The sequence below is a fragment of the Amaranthus tricolor genome, chromosome 3, assembly GCF_026212465.1.
Source record: "Amaranthus tricolor cultivar Red isolate AtriRed21 chromosome 3, ASM2621246v1, whole genome shotgun sequence".
In the NCBI taxonomy this organism is placed as follows: Eukaryota; Viridiplantae; Streptophyta; class Magnoliopsida; order Caryophyllales; family Amaranthaceae; genus Amaranthus; species Amaranthus tricolor.
Genome location: NC_080049.1, coordinates 2788667 through 2815037, shown reverse-complemented (window position 1 = coordinate 2815037; position 26371 = coordinate 2788667). Strand labels below are relative to the sequence as shown.

Here is a 26371-nt window from a genome sequence, read left to right as displayed (position 1 = left end):
CGTTATCCAATAAAAGAGAAATTTAAAACCCCTACACGAGAATGTATTGCTTTGTAAAGACTAACTTTGGACCTCCTTAAATGTGTGGCAAAGATGATATATAACCCTATTTTAGATTTATGTCTTAAGAGATCCCTCTAACTAATTTGACCATACAACAAGTATAGATAAACTTCAAGATGATTCTGAACGCTTTTAATAGTATTTAAGGACAATGGTCATTAGGAGTAAGGCGACTCTCAACTCATTTGTAGCCATCTCCATCAAAATTATCATAATGATGTCATATTGGTGCTTGGTTACTAAGAGACTCCCATATCAAATTTCGTGGCCAATGAACATTGTTTTTAATTAACTTTAAAAATCAAATCTGAATTTCTTAGTAAAATAATAATCAACAACCAATAATTAAAAAACTTATAATTAACGGGCAAACGTTTGACTTGTATAAATGACTTAACAAATGTAAGTGTTGCCAAATGATTAAACCATTCAACCAAAACAACCAACAATCAATAATCAACTACTCAACGTTATTTGCCAAAATTCAAAGTGACAATTTTACCCTCGACCTTGGTGGGCTAAGCCAAATAGCCAATACCAGAATTGCCCATTCAACAAACCAAACATCTTCCTCGACGAAAAAAATACCTTTGTTTCAGCTTCCATCCATCCATCCTTGATCTTTACCATTTCTCTAAGTCTTTGTCAAATTTATTGAACAATCTTGCGAAAATGGCTATGAATCAACGAATAAGAGCAAGCGTACCTCTTTTTCAGAAAGTTTTAGCAGCTGATTCTCTATCCTGTGGAAGATCTACTCTCCAAAAGAGTAACCCTAATTTCATCATCGCTGAGGTACCATTTTCTGCGATACTTCTTTTTTTTTTGAAATCGCTCATTTTTTCTGTTTCGTTAGCTGTATATTATGCAGCATTGATTTATGTTGTACTTTTAATACTTATATCTTAAATTTATATTTCAATTTTTTTCGTTGATTTGTTTATTCTTAGAGGATATCTATTACTTTATGCGTTATAGGCTACTCATTTTCTGAAATTTAATTTTATAATGTAGAGAAACTATGCAGCTGTTTAAGTTTTGCTACATTAAGTTATGATAGATTATTGAATACTTCTTTTCAAATTTAAATTTTGATTTCTATTGCATTAATTAGTTTATTAATCGCGAAAATCTATTTAATTTATGTATGATTGGTTACTCATTTTCGAAATTTTATTGATTTAATTTTGTAGAGAAACTATGCTACTGCTCCTGCTAAGACGGACAAAATAAAGGTAAAATCATTTTGTTTTAATTACGTTTGAATGTTTATTTGTGTGCTTTAGTTGCTCCACTAGCCTGATTGTTTTTACTGGTATACTCCTATGTTCCGTTTTTTCACAGGAATTTCTGATTAGCATTGGTGATTAATGAATCTATGTATTAGAAGTTTCATATGTAGGTGGTAATTTGGATTTATGTGGGCTGTGATTTTAGGCTTGTGGTTGTGCCTTTTTGATGTTATTGACGATCGATAGTATGAAATATTTTAAGATCAATTTAACTGTTTGATGTTTATATGGTGATTTGCGCGCGTTACTTATTAACCATCAATTGACTAGAGTTCTAACTCATTAGAAAGCTTTAGCGGTTACGCATCATATAAATACTATATGTCGTCTGTAATCTGTAGGAACTTAGGCGTGTTAAGCGGAATTTCAAGAAACATATTTATACATCTAAAACAGGATCTCGTGTGTGTGTATATATATATATATATATATATATATATAAAGTATGTATAAGAATCATACTCTCGATGTGTGAATTCCACGTAGTACGACAGGATATATAATATCACCAAATGAGATTAGAACGTCAAGTGTCTTTCCTCTTGTATTGGTCCACAAGCACTAATTGGATCACCACATATGCTAGTACGGAATAAGAAATACTAACAATCTTATTACTTTTAAGGTGGAGAAAGATCGAGAGGAATAGCACACAAGCTTATGAAAATAATGAGTAAAATGCATCTATTTATATACAAATGCGACACCTCTTCACATACCCATTTGATGGTTACATATAGCATTTATATGTAATAATGTAAATGAATTGATTTTGTGTTTTAATTCCCAGTTAAAACATATCATCAATTCATGCTAATAATTCCTATACTAAATAGCCCAAAGAGCATTTTATGCAATTGGTACTGTTTTATCCAATTGGTATCTTATATGTGTGATTTTATAGGACCCGATTATAATAGCAGTATACTAATCTAATTAATATACAGATCAAAGTTGGTTTCTAGCAAAACACTATGACCACCTAATATAATCGAATGTATTAATCTCCATATTATATCCTATTTATATTTTAGTAGTTACTCTTGATATTAGGACCCTTATTTCCTATATAATCATGTCCCTTAGGCCTTTTCTAGACTGACAGATTGTGAAAGGGGATGAAATGAAGAGTTAAAAATTTGGACATTTATTCCCCTATTGCACCTGTTGGTAAGTTCCTCCCCTAACAAAAAGAATTTCCTGTGCAGAAGTGGTGGCGCTGCTAAAAGTGATATGTAACGGAGGAGTGGGGAGGGAGAAGATGGCTTATGATTATTACTTCTTGAATAAAGTCAAAAATCACCCCTTTGATGAGAAAAAAATTATTGACCTCCCCTAATAAGTACTCTTGGAATTATTTCCCCTGTAAATTTTACCCTCTTGCATGTTAGAAATTAAGGCTTGGAAAGGTCTCAAAAGAAGTGATAGAGGAATGAGGAATTATTGGCAGTTGAATTATGAGATCTTAGATTGGTTTCTTCAACTTCATGACTTCATGTTTATTTGGTGTAATTGCTCGAGTTTTTATATTATTGCGTAGAAGTACTGTTGGAGCCATCACTTTTTAATTTCTCAAATTGACCATTTAGCCATTAAGGTTAGTTTAATCTTTAAAAGTCCGCATCGTCTCCTGGTTATCTTTTCTCTTTTGGGCTTACAGTTTATTGTTCCAGGTTCATTTCTTGTGTATGCATGACACTTGATAAGATTTAATGTTATCTTTTGACCAAGCAATATCATTGGCTTTGGTTTAATTTGATACGTTGACATCTTAGCTTGAGGTTCTGATTTCTTGCTAGTTGCAAAAAATTGTTGTTTAAAAAGCTATGGTTTTTTTTGTTTTAAGTATTTATTTTCTGGCCTGTAAAGTAACCTATAATACTGTTATAAAAGCATTGTGTGATAGCTGTTTCCAATGGATTAATCTAGACATCAACGGTTAAGAGAATTGGAACCGCAAGTAGTTTAAGGAGCCTTCCCTATGTAGTTGATTTTTTTTTTGCAAGTCCATTTTTCTGGCTCAAAAATAAATAATCCAGGACAGGTGGAAATAAAATGTGTTGGATCTTTGTATTGAAATGGCAACATGTAAAACATGAAAATGTATTTTCTCAATCAAATGCATTTTGCGTGTATTGTGTCAATTTTCTCGATATGGGGGAACTTGCTAGGTGCAATCCTTTCTTGCATAAGCTTACAAAGCTGTAGTTTTGTGATCCAAAGCGCTACACATCTTAATCAAATGCCAAACTGGCAACAAGCCGAAAAATAGCCAATTGATGGTAAAGCCGCCTTGTGAATCTTTTCTGAAGTGCTGACACATTAAGCCCATTTAGTGCCTCTTTGATTATTTCAACCTTTGAATTTTTAAATTTAGGTTTACTTGTGATGGGAGAATTCATCCTGATTTTCTGTGTAATTACTGTAATTGATGTTCTCGATCTTCTTTATGGTTTTAAAATTTGAATCCAATTTCCCATCAACACCTTACTGTGTAGAAGATGGAAAACCCTTCTTTAATAATTAATAATTTTAATTGGGGCTTGGAGCCTAGACCATGTGGGTGTTGGCTTGTAATTGGAGAGTTTTTTCTAGTTTGCTGATTCTTAGTACTAATGTATTATAGCAATCAGAATAAAGGTTCTGAAAGCTATGATATTGATGTGTTTCATATGCTTCATACTTCCATGAATGAAGGCTATTATATAGAAGCTTATAAGGTTATTATCTAATTCCATGCTTTACTTATAGACTTTCTTTTGGGTGGTCTTCGCTGATATGTCAGGTTCCTATTGCTCTGTTTGGAGCTTTTGGCAATTACGCATCTGCTTTGTACCTTGCTGCCACCAAAGCTAATGCATTCGAGAAGGTGGAGGCTGAGCTTTTTGACCTTGTTGAGGCTACCAAAAAATCTCCAACATTTTCTCAGTTCACAAGGGACCCCACAGTCCCTGCAGATGTAAGGAAAAAGGCTATAGAGGACATATGCGCTCAGGCAAAATTCTCTGATGTCACAAGGAACTTATTGTGTATGTTTCTTTTACTTAGCGTATGTTGTTTGCTTCTTGTTTTGATTGTCTTTCTGCTTGTTCATGTATTGATATGTGCCCTTCTTCAGCTATCTTCTAATGTCCTACTGTTTGAGTTTTTAATGGTTGATTGTATGATTAATTGCAGTCTATAATCTATATGCTGTAAAAAGGCAGGTGTTCCTGTAATGCAATCTGCTCATGTGTGCACATTTTCTGTTATTTGTGTCTATACTCTACAGGTGACCATTACAGTGTCAATGTTTTATGCTCGTGTCTATTGATATTTGTTTTAGCTTATGGCATCTTTTCTGGTCGTTTCATCAAACTAAGTTTAGGATACATAGTTGCAATGCGAGGCTAGTGGTTTTAAAATTATAGGACCAACAAAGTGTTGGTTTCATCATATGGTAGTAGTGGGCAAGTGGCAGGTGCATAATATTCCCAAAATACTCCATGTTCTATAATTTATGATTGTATGATGTCTCAAATTTAACATTTCTGTGCTATCATTGCTGAATTTTGGTTGTACCTTATGAGTAAATCATGAAAGCTATGGTTCGTTGTTCGTCGGAACAAAAACCAAAACCTAGATTGTTCTTTATTTCTGAATGTCTCTAATCTTACTATTGGGATCGGGAATTTGGCACTTGTCTGTGCTTATTGTTAAGTGGAATTGAGTAGCCGCCTATCAAAACTTTATTGGACTTGGGCCCTCTTTAGTTCAACAGATTTATACTTTTGAAATCGATTTTTATTGATTGAAACTGATTTTTATTTGTTATAACTAATTAGTTGTAAACTATAACTGAGTTTTACCGATTAAAACTGATTTTTACTAATTACAACTATTTTCACTTATCGTAACTGATTTTTCTGTCTGTTTACTTATATTTTAAGGTGAACTGAACAAGGTCTTACCTTAACATACCAAAACTTATGTATGCTTCATTTACCTAAAATTTATCTTTGAAGGATAAAGATTTTCCAGCGGCATTTTCACTGTTTAGTAGGTAAGTTTGTGTTGGTATTTTTTCCTATAAATGGCAATGGTATTGGAGAGTTGTATACTTTTATAGTTGTATCTCATTTCCCATTTTGGAAAAAACATAAGCTAAGCTTGTAGAAAGATTTTGGTTCAGATTACTGTTTTTGATTGAGCTTGTAATAGCTGGTAAATTGTATGATGAATCCATGCATCTCTTTGCCAAATTATGTAATTTGTTATTTGTTTGGGTTAAGTTTTATATTTGTATGGTTTTCATCGCTGCACTCGCTTTACCATCTCTACCTCTATTGTGGAGTAGGCTTCTTGCTATTAATGTTTCCCAAGCCCTTGGCTTGTGGCATTCCTTATTATAGCTGAATCATATAAATGGAGCTGTTTATGTGATACTGATAATGAAGTGTTTCCGAGAAGTATATTTTTTTGGTATTCATGTTGATGTGTTTCCTGTTCATTTAGTAATCATGGCTGAGAATGGAAGGTTAAGGTATTTAGACGGTATTACAAAGAAATTCTCAGAATTGACTATGGCGCACAGGGGAGAGATGAAAGCAACTGTAACAACTGTCATTGTATGTTTTTTGTATCCAATTTCCTTGTTCTCGTATAGTTTTACTCGTTTTTAGTTTTTCTACAGTCGTATTGGATGTTTGTTGAATTGTTCCTTATGTGACTTGTATTTTTTATCGATGTATTTTGTTGGCAGCCCCTTCCTCCTGCTGAAGAGAAAGAGCTGAAGGAGGCTCTACAGGAAATACTTGGGGAGGGAATGACAGTCAAGCTTGAGCAGAAGGCACGTCTAATTTTCTGTCCTCGTGTCTTGTCCTTGTTGTTTTGTTGTTTACGGACTAAGCCTGTGCATCTGCCTTCTACAACCAATCTAATATTGAATTTTTTCATTTATTTCAGATTGACCCTAGCATTCTTGGTGGTCTAGTAGTTGAATTTGGGCAGAAAGTATTCGATATGTCTATCAAGACCAGGGCTAAGCAAATGGAGAGGTTCCTGCGAGAACCCGTCAACGTTTGAGTATTCGATGGAAGATTTATTTTTTGCAAAGCGTAGAGTTTCTTTCGTTTTACTGCGCAATGGTGCCTTATAAGACGGAAAGTTCATTGTTGTACCTCTTGGCCCAAGATTTTTGAAGCATACTTTCGATGTTTCACCTGAAATGATCTTATGCCCAAAATAAAAGAATTTGAAGATTTATCATGTATATACATATGTAATTCTGCTCTTTTATGCTGCATTTGAATAGGTAAATGAATTGTGTGAAGTTTCATGTTTCTCATATTAATAATGATGAAAGTTTTGTGATGCTCTGTATCATGAGATGTGGTACACAGTCATTATAATTAATCTCGTTTTTCTCAAATATTTATTTGTTCTAAATAGAAAAGAAAGAGCTATTTAAAGGGTGATTGACATCACTTTTTTAGTTGATTCTAAATTTTTTGGCTTGTTGGTAACATCAAATAATAAATTTATTTGGTAATTGGCTTTTAAGAAGATTATAATAATCAACAATTAATTTTACGAATTATTAACGGGTTAACAATCGACTTAAATAATAAACCTAACAAGTAATAAAAAAAGTAAGACAAATTCTTAATTAAGACCGTTTCACGGTAAGACGACTTAATATGGACTAATCTAATTTTAAGATTTTTTCAGTAATGAAAAAAAGCTGTTTTTATCTAGTGAATTTTCAAGTAATTTTAACTTTAAGCTGCTTGTACGGTACATCTCACGGTGATACGGTTTGAAGTCAAAGTGACAAATTTGCCCTTGACCTTGGTGGGCTAAGCCAATATCAGACTTGCCCAATTAACAAACCAAACACAACTTCCTCGACGAAAAAAACCTTTGTTTCTGCTTCTATTCATCCTCCATCTTAACCATTTCTCTCAGTCTTCGTTGAATTCATTGAACAATCTTGCAAAAATGGCTATGAATCAACGAATCAGAGCAAGCCTCCCTCTTTTTCAGAAAGTTTTAGCATCTGATTCTCTATCCTCTGGAAGATCTACTCTCCAAAAGATTAACCCTAATTTCATCTCTGCTGAGGTACCATTTTATGCGATTTAAGCTCATTTTTTCCGTTTCATCTGCTGTTTATATTATGCGGCATTGATTTATGCCGTATTTTTGAATACTTCTATCTTACATTTATATTTTAATTTTTTTTCGTTGATTTCTATTGCGTTAATTTGTTTATTTATCGCGAAAATCAATTTACTTTATGAATTATTGGTTACTCATTTATGAAATTTTATTAATTCAATTTTGTAGAGAGACTATGCTACTGCTCCTGCTAAATCGGACAAGATAAAGGTAAAATCATTTTGTTTTAATTATGTTTAAATGTTTATTTGTGTGTTTTAGATGCTTCACTACTTTGATTGTTTTTACTGGTATACTCCTATGTTCTGTTTTTTTAGTGGAATTTCTGATTAGCAGTAGTAATTTATGAATCTATGTAATAGAGCTTTCACATATAGGTGGTAATTTGGATTGATGTGGGCTTTTATTTTAGGCTTGTGGAGTTGTGGTTGTACCTTTTTGATTTTATTGGTGATGGATAGTGTAAAATATTCTAGGATCAGTTTGTAACTGTTTATATGGTTGATTTGTGCGTGTTAATTTTCAACCAGCTATTGAGTGGAGTTCTATCTCATTTGCAAGCTTTTGTGGTTAGGTATCATATAAATATTATATATAGTCGGTAATCATTTCCTTTGGGCCTTTTCTAGATTGACAGATTGTAAAAGGGGATGAAATGAAGAGTTAAAAATTTGAACGTTTAGAGGTCTTGGTTGGGGAGAAGGGGTAAATTATTCCTGTAGCGCATCCCTTGGTATGTTCTTTCCCTAAAAAACAATTCCAGTGCAGAATTGACAGCGTTGCTAAAAGTGAAATGTAACAGATGAGAGGGAAGGGAGGAGATGGCTTATGATTATTTGGTGTAATTGCTCGAGTTGTTATATAATTGCGTAGAAGTACTGTTCGAGCTATCACTTTTTGATTCCTCAAATTGACCATTTAGCCTTCAAGGTTGAGTTTAAACTATAAAAGTCCGCGTTCCTTTTTACTCTCCTGGTTTTCTTTTTTCTATAGGGCTTACAAGTTATTGTTCCAGGTTGATTTCTAGTGTATGCATGGGACTTGATAAGTTTTAATGTTATTTTTTGACCAAGCAATATCATCGGCCTTTGGTTTAATTTGAAAAGTTGACTTCTTAGTTTGAGGTTTTGATTTCTTGATAGTTGCAAAACTTTGTCCTAATTATAGTTGAAAAGTTATGGTTTTGTTTGTTGTCGTTTTTATTTTCTGGCCTCTAAAGTAAATTATGTGACTGTTACAAAAGCATGTGTGATAGCTGTTTTCAGTGGAATAATCCAAACACCAACAGCTAGGAGTATTGGAGCCTCAAGGAGTTTAAGGAGCGTTCTCATTTTAGTTCATCTTTTTTCATCAATAGCCTATTTTTCTGGCGTAATAATAAATAATCGAGGACAAGTGGAAATTAAATGAGTTTGATCTTTGTATTGCAATGCCTACATGTAAAACATGAAAATGTATTTTCTCTGTCAAATGCATTTTGCGTGTATTGTGTCAATTTTCTAAATATGGGGGAACTTGCTAGGTGCAATCCTTTCTTGCATAAGCCTACAAAGCTGTAGTTTGCGATCCAAAGCTCTACACATATTAATTAAATGCAAAACTGGCAACAGGCCGACCATAGCCAGTTGATGGTGAAGCAGGGTTGAGCCTTGTGAATCTTTTCTGAAGTGCTAATGCATTAAGCCCGTTCAGTGCCTGTTCGATTATTCAACCTTTGAGTTTAGAAATTGAGGTGTACATGTGATGAGAGAGTTCATCTTGATTTCCTGTGTAATTACTGTGGTTGATTCTCTTGATCTTCTTTATTACTTATTTTGAAATTTGAATCCAATTTCCCATCAACACTTTACTGGGTAGAAGTTGAAAAACCGTTCTTTGATAATTAATTATTTTTATAGGGGCTTGGAGCCCTAGACCATGTGGGTGCTGGGTTTTTCCACGTTTGTTGATTCTTAGTATTAATGTATTTTATCATTCAGAATAAAGGTTCTGAAAGCTATGATATTGATGTGTTTGATATGCTTCATGCTTCCATGAATGAGGCTATTATATAGAAGCTTATAAGGTTATTAACTAATTCCATGCTTTACTTATAGACTTTCTTTTGGGTGGTCTTCGCTGATGTGTCAGGTTCCTATTGCTCTGTTTGGAGCTTTTGGCAATTACGCATCTGCTTTATACCTTGCTGCCACCAAAGCTAATGCATTCGAGAAGGTGGAGGCTGAGCTTTTTGACCTTGTTGAGGCTACCAAAAAATCTCCAACATTTTCTCAGTTCACAAGGGACCCCACAGTCCCTGCAGATGTAAGGAAAAAGGCTATAGAGGACATATGTGCTCAGGCAAAATTCTCTGATGTCACAAGGAACTTATTGTGTATGTTTCTTTTACTTTGCGCATGTTGTTTGGTTCTAGTTTTGACCATCTTTCTGCTTGTTCATGTATTGATATATGCTCTTCTTCACCTATCTTCTCATGTCCTACTGTTTGAGTTCTTAATGTTTGATTGTATGATTAATTGCAGTCTATAATCTATATGTTGTAAACAGTCAGGTGTTCCTGAAAACTGCAGTCTGCTCACATGTGCACATTTAATGTTATGTGTGTCTATAGAGTCTACAGGTGACCATTACAGTTGCCAATGATTGTTTTATGCTTGTATCTGTTGATTTTTGATCTAGTTTATGATACGTAGTTAAAAAGCAAAGTCCAATGGTTTCAAAATTATTCTAGGACGAACAAAGAGTTGGTTTCATCGTATGGTAGTAGTGGGCTAGTGGCAGGTGCATAACATTCCCAAAATACTTGATGCTCGTAAATTTCTGATTGTATGATGTCTCAAATTTTACATTTTTGTGCTATCATGTCTGAATTTTGGTTGTGCCATATGAGCTGATCATGAAAGAGTTGGTTCATTGTTGGTCCGAACAAAAAACCAAAACCTAGATTGTTCTTTGTATCTGAAATTCTCTAATCTTACTATCGGAATTTGGAAGTTAGTACTTGTCTGTGCTTATTGTTAACTGGAAATTGGGTAGCCGGTTATCAAAACTTTATCGGACTTTTTAGGCCCTGTTAGTTCAACTAATTTTTATCGATTAAAATTTATTTTTACACTGATCAAATCTGATTTTTACTGATTGTAATTGATTTATTGATTAAAATTATTTAAATTGATTTTTATTTGTTATAACTAGTCTAGTTATAAACTATTACCGAGTATTACTAATTAACACTGATTTTTACCGATTACAACTTATTTTTACTTAATTGTAACTGACTGTTGCTGGTTGAAACTGATTTTTAATGATTAAGGTGAACTAAACAAGGTCTTACTTTAACTTACCAAAACATTTGTATGCTTCATTCACCTAATTTATCATTAAAGGAAAATGATTTTCCAACGGCTTTTTCAATGTTAAGTAGGTAAATATTGAGTTATTATATTTTGCCTTAAATAACAATGGTTTTGTATAGTTGTATACTTGTATCTCATTTTCCATTTCGAAAGAAAACATAAACTAAGCTTGTACATAGATTTTGGCTCAGGGCCTCAGATTACTGTTTTTGATTCAGCTTGTAAGAGCTGGTAAATTCTATGATGAATCCATGCACCTCTTTGCCAAATTATGTAATTTGTTATTTGTTTGGATAAAATATTATGTGTATGGTTTTCATAGCTGCAATTGCTTTACCATCAGGCAAAAGGTGCTTCTGCCAGGCTTCTATTTAAATACGAGACAAGAAGCATTCACTGTGGAATAGGCTTCGTGCTATTAATATTTCCCAAACCCTTTGGCTTGTGGCATTCCTTATTCTAGCTGAATCATATATATGGAGCTGTTTATGTGATATTATTTGATAATGAAGTGTTTCATGGAAGTAAATCTTTTCTTAGTTTTCATGTTGATGTGTTTCCTGTTCATTTAGTAATCATGGCTGAGAATGGAAGGTTAAGGTATTTAGACGGCATTACAAAGAAATTCTCAGAATTGACTATGGCGCACAGGGGAGAGATGAAAGCAACTGTAACAACTGTCATTGTATGTTTTTTGTATCCAATATCCATGTTTTAGTCTAGTATAATTTTACTCATTATTAGTACAGTCGTATTGGATGTTTGTTGCTTATATGACTTGTATTCCTTGTTGATGTATTTTGTTCGCAGCCCCTTCCTCCTGCTGAAGAGAAAGAGCTGAAGGAGGCTTTACAGGAGATACTTGGGGAGGGGATGACAGTCAAGCTTGAGCAGAAGGCACGTTTAATTTTCTTCCCACATGCCTTGACCCCGTTGTTTTGTTGTTTACAGACTTAAGGCTGTGCATGTGTCTTTATAACCAATCTAATAGAATTTTTGCGGTTATTTCAGATTGACCCTAGCATTCTTGGTGGTCTAGTGGTTGAATTTGGTCAGAAAGTGTTCGATATGTCTATCAAGACCAGGGCTAAGCAAATGGAGAGGTTTCTTCGAGAACCCGTCAACGTTTAAGCGTTCGGTGAAAGATTTGTTTTTTGCGATGCGAATTTTTGGAGTTTTTTTCGTTTTAGTGCGCAGTGGTGCCGTATAAGATGGAAAGTTCATTGTTGTACCTCTTGGCCCAAGATTTTTGAGGCATACTTTCGATGTTTCTCCTGACATGATCTTATGCCCGAAATAAAAGAATTTGAAGATTTATTAAATATACATTTGTGATTCTTCTCTTTATGCTGCATTTGAATTGGTGAATGCATTGTGTGAAGCTTCATGTTTCTGACATTAGTTATTATGAAAGTTTTGGGATGCTTTGTAATCTGTTTCATAATCGTTTATTTAGAAATTCCTTGGGCCTTTTTCACATTCCATTAGCCGCTGTATAGTTGCTTCACCATTTTATTCATGTTAATGATAAAACTACCAAAGATTATTTTGATTGATCTTTAATTGCAAATGTAACATACAACTAAATATAAATAGGCTTTTCATCATCATCATCGAAGATTGGTATCTCTTCATCATCATGACCATAAGGGACAAAGTACAGCATGGAAATAGACTTTTCATCTTCATCACCATGGACGATATACTCTTCAAAGTAGAACATAGTACTTAAAGAAGTACTCTCTTTGTCATTCAAATTTTACCAAATTTTTGGTTGGTAATAGAGGATTACAAGCAAACCGAAGGTTTATTGAGAGTAAATATTTATAATGAAAATAAAAATCAAACTAAGAAAATAATGCAATTAGAGTAAAAAATAAAGAAATATTATCCAAGGCAAAACAATAGTTGTAAAGTATCGTAGTACTCTCGTGTCCATGAATTTTTTTTTGCTTTTGTTCTTAGTCCATCTCACTAAATTTGTCATATTTCTATTTTTAACCATAACCCATGTTCTATTTTCATTTCTCATCCATACAATTATTTTTTTTCTCATCAAGTCATTTGTCCCACTATCACCACAAAATAATTTTTAGCTCCTTTTTTCTTGGTTTACCAAGCAAAAGCCATGAAGCAAAATTGGAGTACAAAATAGACATGGAAAGCATTACATTTGCTTCAGTTTCAAGGTACCAAATGTATCAGTGGCGCACCCTTTCAGCCTCCCAAAGGCCAACAAAAATGAAATATAGTCCAGTTGCCCCCAATTCCCTAAGTTATGAAGCTCAAGGCAGAGCTTAAATCATCAACAAGAATAATTCCGAGCACAGTAACATTTTTATATCCCAGAATATTTTCAATAGACCAGAAAAAAAACATGTTCAAACCACGCGATAATTGGAATATACATAAAAACACAGTAGTTTCGAAGTAAAATAAGGATACGCTGCGCTTGGGGACAACGCAAACAGAGCTCAGACGAGCAAACATTGATACTAGACATATTAAGTTAAAATAGAGTAGATGTAGACATGGTTTTAAACAAAACCAATCTCTGAAAATAACCTAAAATTTCTTTATATTGAGGAACAGCAAGATCTAGACCATACTACCTCCAGTCTGATGAAGCATAGCATCTATTTCATCACCATCCTCCATTTCCAACTGTTGCAAAACAAATCAATCACAAGATGTAAGATGTGGAAGCAGAGACAAAAACAAAAGAAAGTTATTATATTCAATAAACAAATAATGAATTTTGTTGGGGATCATACAAGAGAGGATAGACACACCTCATCAGGGGTTTGCTCTGCCCGAAGTCTACGCCCATCAAATAAGAAAGCAATAGAGTTGAATTCCACAGACTGTCGGTCACAATAAGCATTCATAAGTTTCTTCAATTGGGTAGACCTCTTAATACGGAAGAACACCTCATTGCCATCCTACAACAGACCAAACACAAACACGATGAAAAACTGAAACACTTCTTGATTGGTATAATGAAATGAAGAAAACACATGAGTGGAGGTTGTATTATGCTAATACAATTGAGCTCAAACACATAAATCGTCAGTGCAGCAAATGAGAAAAGAACAATTGAAAATTACCACGTGAATTGTGAGATATGATTAAGGACAGCAGGATTCACAACCAAATTATTTTCATCCTTCAAGCTAAATTACAGAAGGAAAAAATCTCCATACTCCAATAGGTTTCTACTATAAATACATTACTATCCAAACAACAAGCATAGTGCGCACAGCTTTCAAAAACATCTCTATTCAACTGATCCAACACCCACCCCTAAAAAAGTTGAAAAGATAGGACCAATACAACTGACACCAACAAAAAACTTCATACTACAATAATTCTTGTGTTTTTTACAAGATTTTACAAAATAATGACAAATTTGACACATAATTAGCACACTGTAACCTCATCTATGTTCCTACCCTAAACCTTACTATCACACTTTAATAACCAGCTTTTCAACAAATACTACACTTTTTTCTTATAAGTCTTCCTATTCAAACTCACTTAAGAATTGGATCTTCCTTCTAATATATAACCTTCGACACATAAACATGGACATAGGTACTACACCATACACCTCATCCGTATTCTTTAAGAGCTCAGCTTTGCTATATAACCTTAATACAACTACACCATACTCCACATCCGTTTTCTTTAAGAACACAACTTTGCTACTGAACATTCTTACAAAGCCATTTATACATAAAATGGACAAAAAATATGATACCATATTATTCCTTTGGATTATTTATTTCTCTTTGAGCTTAACTTTTCTATTTTCAAAAGGTTTACACATAAACAGACATAAAACATGACACCATACTCCTGGTCTATGCTCTTCCGTAAATTCATCATTATTACAGCACAAAAGGAAAGGCTATGACAACAAACTAACAAAGCCACGTCCAACATAACAGCCCAAACAACTTCATATAAGCATTACCATATTCAATAACAAAGCAGTCTAGACAAACAAAAGTTCATTCGGATTTCCAATCACAGCCTATAAGACTTACCAAAACATAATTTCTCAGTTCAAACTAGAGGTGTTCATTCGGGTAATCGGGTCGGTTTTGGACGTGTGTCATTCGGTTTGGTTGTATTTCAAATTGGTTATTTTTCGGATGCGTGTTACGGTGGGTCACACTCGAGTCAGGTCGGTTAGTCACGTTTCGGTTGAAGATCAGTTATTTGAGCTATCGGTTTGGTATCGGTTGAAGTTCTTGTCGAGTAGTCAAATCGATCTCGGACTGTCATCGGTTAATAATTGGTTCGGTTTTACCAGGTACAGATCGAGTTCGGATATTATTTTCCAATAGAATTCTGCTATAAATTACTAATTAATATTGATCGAGTCAATATCAAATTAAGTTGTTACACATTTTTAATTGACGATAAGATTCCCTTTAGTTAAAGCAAAATAGTTAAAATGCAAATCAGTTAGTGATTATTAATTTGTTACTTTTACTTGTTTGACTGTAAATCAAAATTAAAATTTTATCATTTTTCATCTAATTTGATTAAAAATAGTTAAATAAACATTGACCATTGATTATTAACTCTAAATATTTGAAACCATGTATGTATAAAATTTAATTTATTAAAATTTCTATTGCTTTATTAGATTAACTATTGAGATGATTGAATATGAGTCGATCATATCTCTATGTTAAAAATTGGTTCAGGTTTACAGCATTTAGATTAAAAATTCGTTCGGTTTAAGTAGATTTAGCCGGATCGAGTTCGGTTTTTAGCATGATTCGGGTCGGTCATTATTAGGTTCGGGTAATCTCGGTTAACGGTTATAAAAATCGATCGCAGTTCGGGTTCGAGCACAACTTCGGTTCAGATAATGTCGGTTCAGTAAACCTAAAAAAGAAACATATTTTCGGGTCGGGTCACATTTGACAAAAGAAACATATAACGTCAATTCAGTATTACCAAACAAACCTCAACAACTCAAATTACCATTTCACAACCTGTAAGTTTCAAAAAAAATAAATTTCCATCTTATGAATAAAATTTCATACATAATTATACCATTCAGTAAGCAAACAATTGAAATTAGTGTCATCAGACAAAGAATAAAAAACTTTTTCTAGGTTTTTTCTATAATGTTTGAGAAAATACAAAATATAACAATTAAAACCCAAATCTTTTTATCTTACTTTCAGTTAACCAGATTTACATGCCAAAAGAAGAATATAATAATTTTAAAAACACAACGTCACAGAAAACAAAAAATTTGTATAATTTTGGGAAAATACAAATAATAACAATATAAACCCTAATTTAATCGTACTTTCAATATGCCAGATTCAAACATCGAAAGGACAAAAAAACAAACTACAAAAATCAGAAAGAAAAAAAAAAAAAAAAAAAAGGAAAAACGCTACAAAATCGCGAAACAAAACCCTAATAATCTAGAAAAAACGAAATACCTGACCCTTGACCTTGAGATTTATGTGTGATTGATCACCAGGCTTCTTCTCGTCATCTTGAGTTGCAGACATCTCTGAGGCTGCTTCTCTGTCTATATTTTCTCTCACTAAAAATTATACTATGCAGGATGGAGCTTACGTCTCACGCAGAGTTTTTATCTTTCGCTATAAACAATTTTCCCACTTAAACCCTTTTCTGAATTCTATTTTTATATACTTTATCTTTTTTGACTTTTTAAATTCTGTTGGATATTATCCGTGTACTCTCCTTTTAAGGGGAATTTGATATATATAAGACAAACTTTAACAACAATAAACAAAATAGTATAAATTTTAACTTTATTTCGAAAGTAAGTGTAAAGTTCTTAATCTAAGGTTAGGGGTAAGTTAAAAAAGGCAAAATAGCTGTTCGCAGCACTTTGGCTTTTTTTGACCTGTAGTAACTGCGAACAACATGCTCCACAAATACACAAATCAGCTTCCTTCCTTCCCATTTTCCCCAATTCTCAAAACCCTACCTTATTACTCGACATTTTCCTTCTAAAACCACTATTAATCTTAGTTCAATCCATCAATTTTTGCATTCCTCTTTCAATTTGACACTCTAAAATTAGTCTAGAATACTCTAACTTGCACAAATGTAAACTTTTATGCGTTTTTTTTAGTATATATATAGTTTTTTAGTGTTTTTTAATGAAATTTGGTTATTTTCTCAAATGTAGGTTACTAGTTCTTAAATCAAGACTCTTCTTAATCATCATAACTATTCAAGGTAATGTTTAATTGTTTTCATAGCTTTATGTTGTTTTTTGAAGTATTGTTGTTGATGAGCATATTGAATTAGTTGAATTCACCTTTCACTATATATTATTAGAAATATTGATGTTGGTATTAGAAATATCATTTATGAACTTATTAATTGATTTATTATTTAGATTTTATGTGCATTATATATGTATGAACTTACTTTTTTTTTTTCCTAATTATTGAGTTGTTATTTGTTGTATTTGCATTAAAGACATTAGAATAAGTAATTACAAGCCAACGTATGTTTCAGGCGGGATGATTCATCGCCAAAACTCCGAACATTCGTAAGTCAAAGCTTGGAGGCTATGATAAAGTAAATAAACATATATATATACAACTAAATATATACAAATGTTTGAAATATACAACTAAATAAACATATATATATATATATATATATATATATATATATATATATATATATATATATATATATATATATATATATATACTCAATCCAAATACACAAAAACGAAACGCTAACGCTCATAACCCTCATCTACCCTATCCAATTGAGTTGGTCTCCTACGCCTCCTACGGTAGTAAGAGGCGTTCGAGTGTCGCTCTGGCGGTGAAGGGGACTACTACTGTGATGGTTGCGATGACCCAATCTGCGAGGTCCCCGCAACGTCAACGGGGTATGAAAGGTTTATCCCCTCCAAATGATAGTCATAAGTAGGAGATGAGACGTGCATGTGGGCGGTAGCCGGTGAGGACTTTGCAGCGACTTCCGGTATGAAGTGCTGGAACTGCGTGCCGACGAGCATGCTTTGCGCAATCTCCCTCACCGGCTCCTCGTGGCTGTACCGCATCACTGCTGCCGCACCTTGTGCCTGCAATTAATATTTAGTTAATGTAATATTATATTATGTAATCGACAACTTAATCATTTAAATGCAAATGAAGACTTACAAATTGGGTCATCGTAGGCGCAGGAGGTGCATAATGTGATGCTGCGATGATGCCACGTGGTGTCATCCATCGGCGAGTGATGGAGAGGAACCACGACATGTAGTTCGGTGTAGTAGGTGCGCCATGAACATCGATCGGCGCACCTTGGGCCAACAGCTCAAGTCTACGATCCCAACGAGCGATGTGGCGCCAACTGATCTCCATCCAGTTCGTCGTACCCTGATTTCTTGCGCGAAATCAGATGCAGCTCGGGTTCAGTGTCGCAAGGCGGTGGAATGCCCTGTACCAACCCATATTGGTGCAGTACGCGCTCTGGTAGATGTACTTCGACAATGTCGAAGCATATGAGTGGCACAGATGCCCTCCACGCACCTGATTGAATCCCTGAGTGCTCTGGAACAGCTGCGTAGGCTTCCATAGGGTATGGGTCCCACAAAAACTAAAATACATGTTATGAAAATGTAAATGATGTGTTAATTAAATTGCAGTAATGTTAATGAGTACTGAATATTTACCTGGTTGGATCGCAACAGGTCTAACTGATCTTAGTAGAATCCGAGACCGGTCCCAGTGTGCTTGCGCGTCCGACGTGCAAAATTCCACCTTGAACCATATGCAGCATCTGGTGGGGGTTGTTGCGAAGGAGCAGTATCACCACGACCAACGGTTCTGTAAGGTTGGCCGATAAGAATATGCTCCCACGCCCACAGCTGAAGATTGCAAATGTAATTAGTATGTAATTCACCAAATGCGGATTAGAATTAAATATAATTGTTATTACGTGTAATATGACTAGTGGCCATGTGTAACATTTGAGAAATTAATAATTTAGAATGAGAATCAAAATAATAATAATAATAATAATAATAGAGTGAGAGCTATTTTTTGGTTTGGGAATAATTTATTTTATTTTATTTTATTTTATTTAGTTATTTATTTATTTTCTCCTTCCTTCTTTCATTATTAATGAAAATTTTGCGTTTTAAAAACCTTTAAATTGCCTTTTCCATTTCGACACAGCCCAAACAATTCCATTTCCTTATTGTTGAACCAAATCAAACCGCAAGAACCCTACCTGTCTTCCTCCTCACGCCATTTCTTCTGAAAATGGCTGATTTATTGCTGAATTTCTTCAATAACATGAGCAACCTTCTCCCCATTTAGCTGTTAAATTTCGAATCTCACCCAGAACCAGTTTTGCTCGGTTCTTGGCTCTCAATCAAGCAACAATAACCTTGTACAACCCTTTGTCCCCGAAAGCCTACCCTACAACACCTTTCTGCCTGAGACGTTGAACAAGCAGCGCCTACACCACCTTACGGTCGAGAGAAGAAGGCTGCCAGCCTTCTGTATTGTGAAACGCATGCAACCTAGCACTTTTTCCATTCCCTGATTTCCTTTAAGAAGCATGTAAGATTTGGTTTTCATAATTTTTGGTACTTGGCAGCAGTTTCTAAAGGTACTAGTGACCTTCTTTTGTTATTATCTTTGTATTCATATTTCTTTTTCTATATATATTTTATTTTCCTTGTTTTCCTAACAAATTATGCTTGATTCTTTATCTTTTGTTTTCATATATAGTTATACATAAACATCCTTCTTTCTTAAGTATTTTTTTTATTACCTTCTTCACCTCAAGATTTATTTCTACATAAGATGAATTACTTTACTTAGAGATTAAGTGTATATAGCCGTCCTGTTAAAGAAGATGAATTTCGGGTTATTTGATATCAAATTGATGGTTATTGATATTACGAGTTTGTTGAGGAAATTTTTTTTGCCATTGATAAAATAATAGGTAATGTCATATTCTTGTTTGGACTATTTCTTTTGAGAATTATTGATTTGGGTATAAATGAACAATTTTGTGTTTAAATAGAAATATAAAGAGAATGATGATTGTTGGGTAATCTTATGAGAATGTGGATAATTATAGATTATTGGATTATAAAGTCTTTACTACGTATGAATTGAACTAAGTTAGCATATGAACAATTTCAATGGTTTGAAAGTCTAAAATAGAGACTTGGTTAAATCATACTTTTAGCGGGAGATGTAATAAGTTATATGTTAGTATAGTAGTATCAAACACTTTCTAGTGATGTTGTGATCTTGTTTGCTCCAGGAGACGATATCATCGAAGAACCCTTCTAGTTGTTAGCTAGATTCGTTACCTTGAAGCGACATTATCGGTGAGTAGTAGCAGTCTCTTAAAAAAGGGTTTGGCCAGACTACAGTTTTTGAAAATGTTTTATTAAAGTTTGTGAAATTTATATTGTTGAGATAAATGTGTTTATGAATGATTATGCTGATATTGATATGGTCAATGGATCGGCCTTACGAGCTGGTCATCAGGGGCGGACCCAGCTAGGGGCAAGGGGGGGCAGTGGACCCCCAATCTGGAAAAAATAAATGAGCTTTTAAAAAAAAAAAAAATTACTGTAGCGACCATATTCCCGTCGCTAAACATTTTAAAAAAAAATTGAAAAAAAAAAGCTTGTAGCGATGGATTTGCGACCATATTCCCGTCGCTAATTCGTCGCTAATTTGCTTTTCCATTTGGCGACGATTTTTTGCCCTCGCCTTTCCGTCGCCACAACCGATATCCGAAATTTTGACCCCCCAATTTGAAATTCCTGGGTCCGCCACTGCTGGTCATTGACGGAGTGGTGAGACATTGTCTCCTATTCCCCTGTTTTGAGGTGAATTGTTATTCAAATATTGACTAGCCTCAACCGAGAGTGACATAGCCTTAGAGCTATGGATGTTCCTCTCAACTAAACTCCTTGTGCGCACATAGATCTAGGAAACTGATGTTGCTTTTTAAACTTTGTTTTGAATTACTGTGTTTTATTGTTTTGGATTGTTACTTATCATTCAGTTTAATCTGATCCTCTGTCGTTTTCAAATTTTAGTTTGATTACAGATCGGAACCGACCTAGAACGATGGGTTAGCGATGTTGATTAGAGTGCCAAGGATGTCATATTGAGCTGAGCATGGGAAATTTTGTAGTTTTGTATTAGGTTTTTGGATAAATGTATATTAGACTTGGTTGTGTGGTTGTTATATTGGACTTAAAGTGATTTGTTTGTTTACCTTGTGTTTAGATTAGACGTTTGGTTTGAGAATTAGCTGAGTTAGTTACGTTAAAGAGCTGGTGACCCTTTTGCTCAAGTTTTGGAAGTGTGTTTTAAGTTTCTTGGGAAATGAACCCCGTGATGACCCTATTTACTCAGTCAACGGTAAGTCGGGTTGTTACACCCTGCAATCTCCTTGATGTTCTTATGGGCAGCACCACATAGCCTCCTGTACAAGTATCCTAGGGCTGCGGAGCCCCAACTATACTCGGCGATGCGCTCCCAGGGGTCGTCAAGTAAAGTCAAATATAGGAGCTGTATTTGATTGTTTGTTTTATCGGCAAACAAGACAACTATCAAATATCTTCGAGGAGATGCGAGAAGGTCTGAACCAGCCATGTGCAGTGCAAAGCGCTCCCCCTGATCACTTCTGCTGGAGGGTGCTCTCCCAATATGCGGTGCACCATGTCACGCTAGCTTGATAGTTGGCGTCTTGCTGTACACACGGCATGTCCCTCAATGGGAAGCCGTGTTAGTAAGGCTACATCAAGCAGTGTGATGGTAGCCTCACCTAGAGGAAGATGAAATGTGTGCGTCTCCTGACGCCATCTCTCAACCAGTGCTGTGATAATAGCATGGTCAACTCTGCCGTATGCAATGAGGTGAAAGTCATACAACCTCGTAAGCTCCAGGTACGGGATGATCCTTTCATCGATCACCCACGGAACGGAATCTGGATGCCTAGTGCCTAACGTGTCTGTATCGGACACCTATGAATATAGACATATAAATTAGTCACTTGTATGTTATCATTAGTAAAACGCAAATCATTACTATCGTACACCTAACCTGGGCATCCCAAAAAGGAGTTCTCTTGTGCTCCTGCTGCATAGTTAATACACTAGGGTCTTGGAGCTGCTGGATCCATCTCCTTTACTACTGTGTGTGCAATAACTTTAGTTAATATTACTATTATGTATCATACATTTGTGTGGTAAGTTTAACATTATTATATATGTTATAGAGTATCATACTAGTATAATATATACAGTATATTCCCTGGAGTTACAGGTTCTAGTGTTGTGACCTTCACTCCCACACAACGACAATTATTTCGTTTCTTTTTTCCCTCATCCATTTCATTGGCAATTCTCTTAGACTTAGGCCTCCCTTTACCACGAATTTGATCGGGATCACGTCTAAGTTCAAAGCCCGTGTATTAAAGCCATGACCTCTTATCGATCAATGGCATAAAGTAATGTTCATATGTACTTGCATAACTTTGAGAAGTATAGCACGAATCCACAAACCGCTCATACGAAAGGTGTCGTTTGATGCAAACAGCAAGTACATGTGAACAAGGTAGGTGGTATATCTCAAGTTTGTTACATGTGCACTTCATTTGATTCAAGTCCACATGTTGAATCTTACCCCCCTTAGACGATCCTCTATTTTCCCTCCCAGTCTTATTTTCGAATACACCTCTTCTATAATCAAAAGCGATTATGTCATGGAAATTTGCCTTCTCGGTGTTTCTATTGATAATCGTGATGGCATGCGCTGTGTACATGTGTCCTCCAAGTAATCATGCACTAGCATGTTCACATCTTTGAACAAAATAATCATTTACCGATAGGAGGTGAATTCAACAAGTGTTGTCAAAGGTAAGAAACGTACACCCTTCATCACATAGTTGAAAACTTCAGCTAAGTTCGTGTTAGTAACGCCATACGAATGACCTCGATCATGACACAATGACCACTTAGACATCTCATCCACGTTATCAATCCAAAAAATTTCCTCTCGTTTTGCCTTTAAGCCATGCATTACCTTAACTTGTTGTCTTTGCTCAGCAGTTCTACCAAACAACCTCTTCAGCTGAACATTACTCATAGCACGATTAAAATTGCTAAGCAAATGATGTAAGCAAAACCTATGATAGGCATTAGGTGGTTGTTACTCCGGCTCTTCCATGGTTGCTAAAATATCCGCGTGTCTATTAGAAATAACGCATAAACCCATTCTCTGTGTGACATGCTGACGAATACAAGCCATGAACCAAGACCATGCACCTATGCACTCCTTCTTTACCAAGGCAAACACCAATGAAAAGATTCCCTTATCACCATCTTGGGCAATGGCAGTCAATAAGGTATGACGATACTTACCATACAAGTGTGTGCCGTCAATGGCGATAAGAGGTTTACAATGATTGAAGCCTTCAATGCCAGGTTTAATGGCCCAAAAGACACGTTGGAAGGTCCTAATATTAGGTCGCACATATACACCCGTGTCATTGTCCTCCTTAAAAAACCACTCAAGTTCTAAGCTCGAGTTGGAATGTTGCAAAGCTTCTAAAAAGCGTGGAAGGAGTGAGTAAGAACCTTCCCAAGTCCCGTATATGGACAACAAGGCTTGTTGCTTAGCACACCACGCTCGCTTATAATTCACATCCACCCCAAAACGATCTTTAACCATCTGCCATACGACAAATACCTTAATGGATGGGTCTTTAGCAACACAATTTCTAATGACATTGTTAATGACAGAAAATGTCAAGTGAATGTGTCCAGCCGAAACAGTGTCACTACCCAAAACACAAGATCCGTACTTACCCTTATACGTAACAATACGCCAACAAGATAAATTTGAATCGAACGTAGCCCTAAGTCTCCATGAACAGCCCCGCTTACACTTCAAGGTAAGGACAGTTTGGTTTGAGGTATCCGTTCTATGCTCCACATTTCTACGAATATAATAGACTCTGATAACTTCCAACAACGCTTCCTTGCTATCAAACATCATACCCTTCTCCAACTCTCCTTCTTCGGTGTAAGTGGTATCACAAGCCCATGTCCTCCAGGAGTTTTCCTCCTCATACTCGTCTAGAGGTGAACATAGGGCATAAGGTGTAGGAGGAATGATTGTAGGAATGTTTCCTAGGGTCATGTCATTTGCTAGTGCATCCTTATCGACATCCACATCATCCTCAGAAGGATCGTCAATGAGCTCATTACTCTCATTTCCATCATTCCAAGGTCCCATCTCATCAATTTCTCCTAAGTTAACCATTGAATCAATTGGAACTTGATTGGTAGGGGGTTGAGAAAAAGTACAAGATGCGGAAGGAACGAAAGGATTAATAGTTTCCTGAGTTGATATAGGCATAGGGGTAGGAGTAAGATTAGAAGCAACTTAAGGGTACTTCTTCTACGTATAACTCCAAGGAGGGAATTTGGGTGGACATAGCCTCATCATCCTCAACAGGAAAGGCTAGCAATTCTCCACTCATATCATATTTAAAGCTTATATTTACGGTACTTCTAGTGGGGTCCAATCCAATCTTAGAACATATAAAACGTTTAAACTAGTTCAAATTCATGTTTGAGTTGCATGCAAACAACCTACGTCTTCCCCCAACATAATGAACTTTGCCACTACTTTGTTGAATACAACCATTTCAAAAACATACTACAGTGACGCGAAATGACGTCATTTTCTACATTAATACAAATAAAATCAACATCATCATTAACTTCATGTTTATACAAGTACATTATATTCATTTGATTATAATCTTTTTTGGTCCACAAATTAATAAAGTCCATAATATAACTAAGTTCATACATATATAATGCACATAAAATCCAAATAATAAATCAATTAATAAGTTCATAAATGATATTTCTAATACTAACATCGAAGGCTTAGATGATGATAAGTACCAATCTGTTATTGATTTGGTAAATAACCGAGATTCTGTAATAAGTTTTGAAGAGTTGCATGAAAAACTCCTCATTAGGGAGGTCAATCTTCGTAAGAATACACCTTCCACCCCTCTACCAGTCACGGCTCATGCAACCACAACTCGATCACACCCACAACATTCAAAATCCACCGAATCCTATACCCGAAATTCTTATTATCACAACAAATTTGGCCCACCCCACAAGAAAATAAATAACCCAAATAACAAACCTCAAGGCTACCAAGGTAAATGCCAATGGTGTCGTACCTTTGGTCATTCCCTATACAGATGCACAATTTTTCAAGAAAAACTCCCAAATGCTAAACCCACTCTACCCCCTTCACCTAACTCTCATCAATCACCACAGGCCCATATGGCTACTACTTCATCCACTCGGCAGCAATCCCCTTGGCTCCTAGACACCGGGGCGTCACACCATATCACATGTGACTTATCTAACCTTTCCCTTCATCATCCTTATGATGGTACCGAAGAAATTGTTATAGGTAATGGGATGGGTGTACCCATTACACATACAGGCTCTTTCTCTATCCCTACTTCTAAAAATATTCTATTGTCTAATGTCTTATGTGCTCCTTCCATGACACGTAATATTATTTCCATTTCTCAATTATACTCTGAAAATAATTTACTCATTGAATTTTCCTCTGCTTCTTTTGTTATGAAGGATCAACTCACGGGGGCACATCTTATCCGGGGTCCAACTAAAGATGGGATATATGAATTACCATCTCCTTCAACCATCTTTGCCTTTTCTACTATCAAAGCACCGGCAATAACTTGGCATCATAGACTTGGTCATCCATCATTAGCTATTTTTAAGAAAATTATTTCGGAGTTTCATCTTAATGTTTCTAGTTCATTATCTTTTAATTGTAATGCTTGTCAATGCAATAAAAGTCAAAAACTACCTTTTAAACAATCCACTTTAATTTCTCATGCCCTTTGATATTGTTTATATTAATCTATGGACTGCTCCAGTTCAGTCTCTTGACAATCTCAAATATTATGTGATTTTTGTGGATCATTACACTAAGTATATATGGTTTTACCCTCTTAAAAACAAGTCTGACACTTAAGCTATCTTCATTCGTTTTAAAGCTCTTGATGAGAAATTTTTTGGGTGAATTATCAAAATATTGTATTCCGATAATGGGGGTGAATATGAGGCTTTAGCATCTTTCTTAACTATTGATGGAGTATCTCATCTTACTACTTCTCCCCATACTCCGGAACACAACGGTTTTGCTGAACGTCGTCACAAATATATTGTTGAAACCGGCTTATCTCTCTTATCTCATGCTCAATTACCTCTTACTTTTTGGTCACATGCCTTCTCTACAGCTTCCTATTTGATAAATAGACTTCCCACACCTACCTTATCAAATAAATCACCTTACCATTGTTTATTCGGATCTCCTCCTAATTATCTAAAATTACGAAGTTTTGGTTGTTTATGTT

The 26371-nt window shown here is 35.1% G+C and overlaps 3 protein-coding genes and 1 long non-coding RNA gene across 4 annotated transcripts; 3 read left to right on the top strand and 1 right to left on the bottom strand.

Moving 5' to 3' along the window:
* The first annotated feature begins 602 nt into the window (after positions 1–602).
* Positions 603–6747, top strand: LOC130808117 (ATP synthase subunit O, mitochondrial-like). The gene is made up of 6 exons (XM_057673573.1): positions 603–858; positions 1257–1298; positions 4141–4384; positions 5850–5962; positions 6097–6183; positions 6300–6747. The coding sequence occupies exons 1-6, from the start codon at positions 736–738 to the stop codon at positions 6417–6419; spliced, it is 729 nt and encodes a 242-aa protein (XP_057529556.1). The 5' UTR covers positions 603–735; the 3' UTR covers positions 6420–6747.
* Positions 6748–7212: 465 nt separating this feature from the next.
* On the top strand, positions 7213–12308 carry LOC130808116 (ATP synthase subunit O, mitochondrial-like). Its single transcript, XM_057673572.1, has 6 exons — positions 7213–7457; positions 7683–7724; positions 9645–9888; positions 11443–11555; positions 11681–11767; positions 11882–12308. Exons 1-6 carry the CDS (start codon positions 7335–7337, stop codon positions 11999–12001), a joined length of 729 nt encoding a protein of 242 aa, XP_057529555.1. The 5' UTR covers positions 7213–7334; the 3' UTR covers positions 12002–12308.
* Positions 12309–13167: 859 nt separating this feature from the next.
* Positions 13168–16595, bottom strand: LOC130808118 (small ubiquitin-related modifier 2). The gene is made up of 3 exons (XM_057673575.1): positions 16345–16595; positions 13663–13812; positions 13168–13534 (listed from the first exon to the last, which is right to left on the bottom strand). Exons 1-3 carry the CDS (start codon positions 16414–16416, stop codon positions 13469–13471), a joined length of 288 nt encoding a protein of 95 aa, XP_057529558.1. The 5' UTR covers positions 16417–16595; the 3' UTR covers positions 13168–13468.
* A 2476-nt stretch (positions 16596–19071) lies between these two features.
* LOC130808115 (uncharacterized) lies at positions 19072–22778 on the top strand. The gene is made up of 3 exons (XR_009040700.1): positions 19072–19522; positions 20189–20255; positions 20979–22778. It is a non-coding gene; the product is annotated as an uncharacterized LOC130808115 (long non-coding RNA).
* Positions 22779–26371: the final 3593 nt, after the last annotated feature.

What these genes read in the sequence shown, in the direction of transcription:
- LOC130808116 (XM_057673572.1), top strand. Translation starts at nt 7,335, where the DNA reads ATGGCTATGAATCAACGAATCAGAGCAAGCCTCCCTCTTTTTCAGAAA. An exon ending in CTAAATCGGACAAGATAAAG is followed by an intron (nt 7,725 to 9,644) that starts GTAAAATCATTT and finishes CTGATGTGTCAG; the next exon opens with GTTCCTATTGCTCTGTTTGG. An exon ending in CAACTGTAACAACTGTCATT is followed by an intron (nt 11,556 to 11,680) that starts GTATGTTTTTTG and finishes TTTTGTTCGCAG; the next exon opens with CCCCTTCCTCCTGCTGAAGA.
- LOC130808118 (XM_057673575.1), bottom strand. Translation starts at nt 16,416, where the DNA reads ATGTCTGCAACTCAAGATGACGAGAAGAAGCCTGGTGATCAATCACAC. An exon ending in ATCTCAAGGTCAAGGGTCAG is followed by an intron (nt 13,813 to 16,344) that starts GTATTTCGTTTT and finishes GGTCTGTTGTAG; the next exon opens with GATGGCAATGAGGTGTTCTT. An exon ending in CAGAGCAAACCCCTGATGAG is followed by an intron (nt 13,535 to 13,662) that starts GTGTGTCTATCC and finishes GTTTTGCAACAG; the next exon opens with TTGGAAATGGAGGATGGTGA.
- LOC130808117 (XM_057673573.1), top strand. Translation starts at nt 736, where the DNA reads ATGGCTATGAATCAACGAATAAGAGCAAGCGTACCTCTTTTTCAGAAA. An exon ending in CTAATTTCATCATCGCTGAG is followed by an intron (nt 859 to 1,256) that starts GTACCATTTTCT and finishes TTAATTTTGTAG; the next exon opens with AGAAACTATGCTACTGCTCC. An exon ending in CAGTCAAGCTTGAGCAGAAG is followed by an intron (nt 6,184 to 6,299) that starts GCACGTCTAATT and finishes CATTTATTTCAG; the next exon opens with ATTGACCCTAGCATTCTTGG.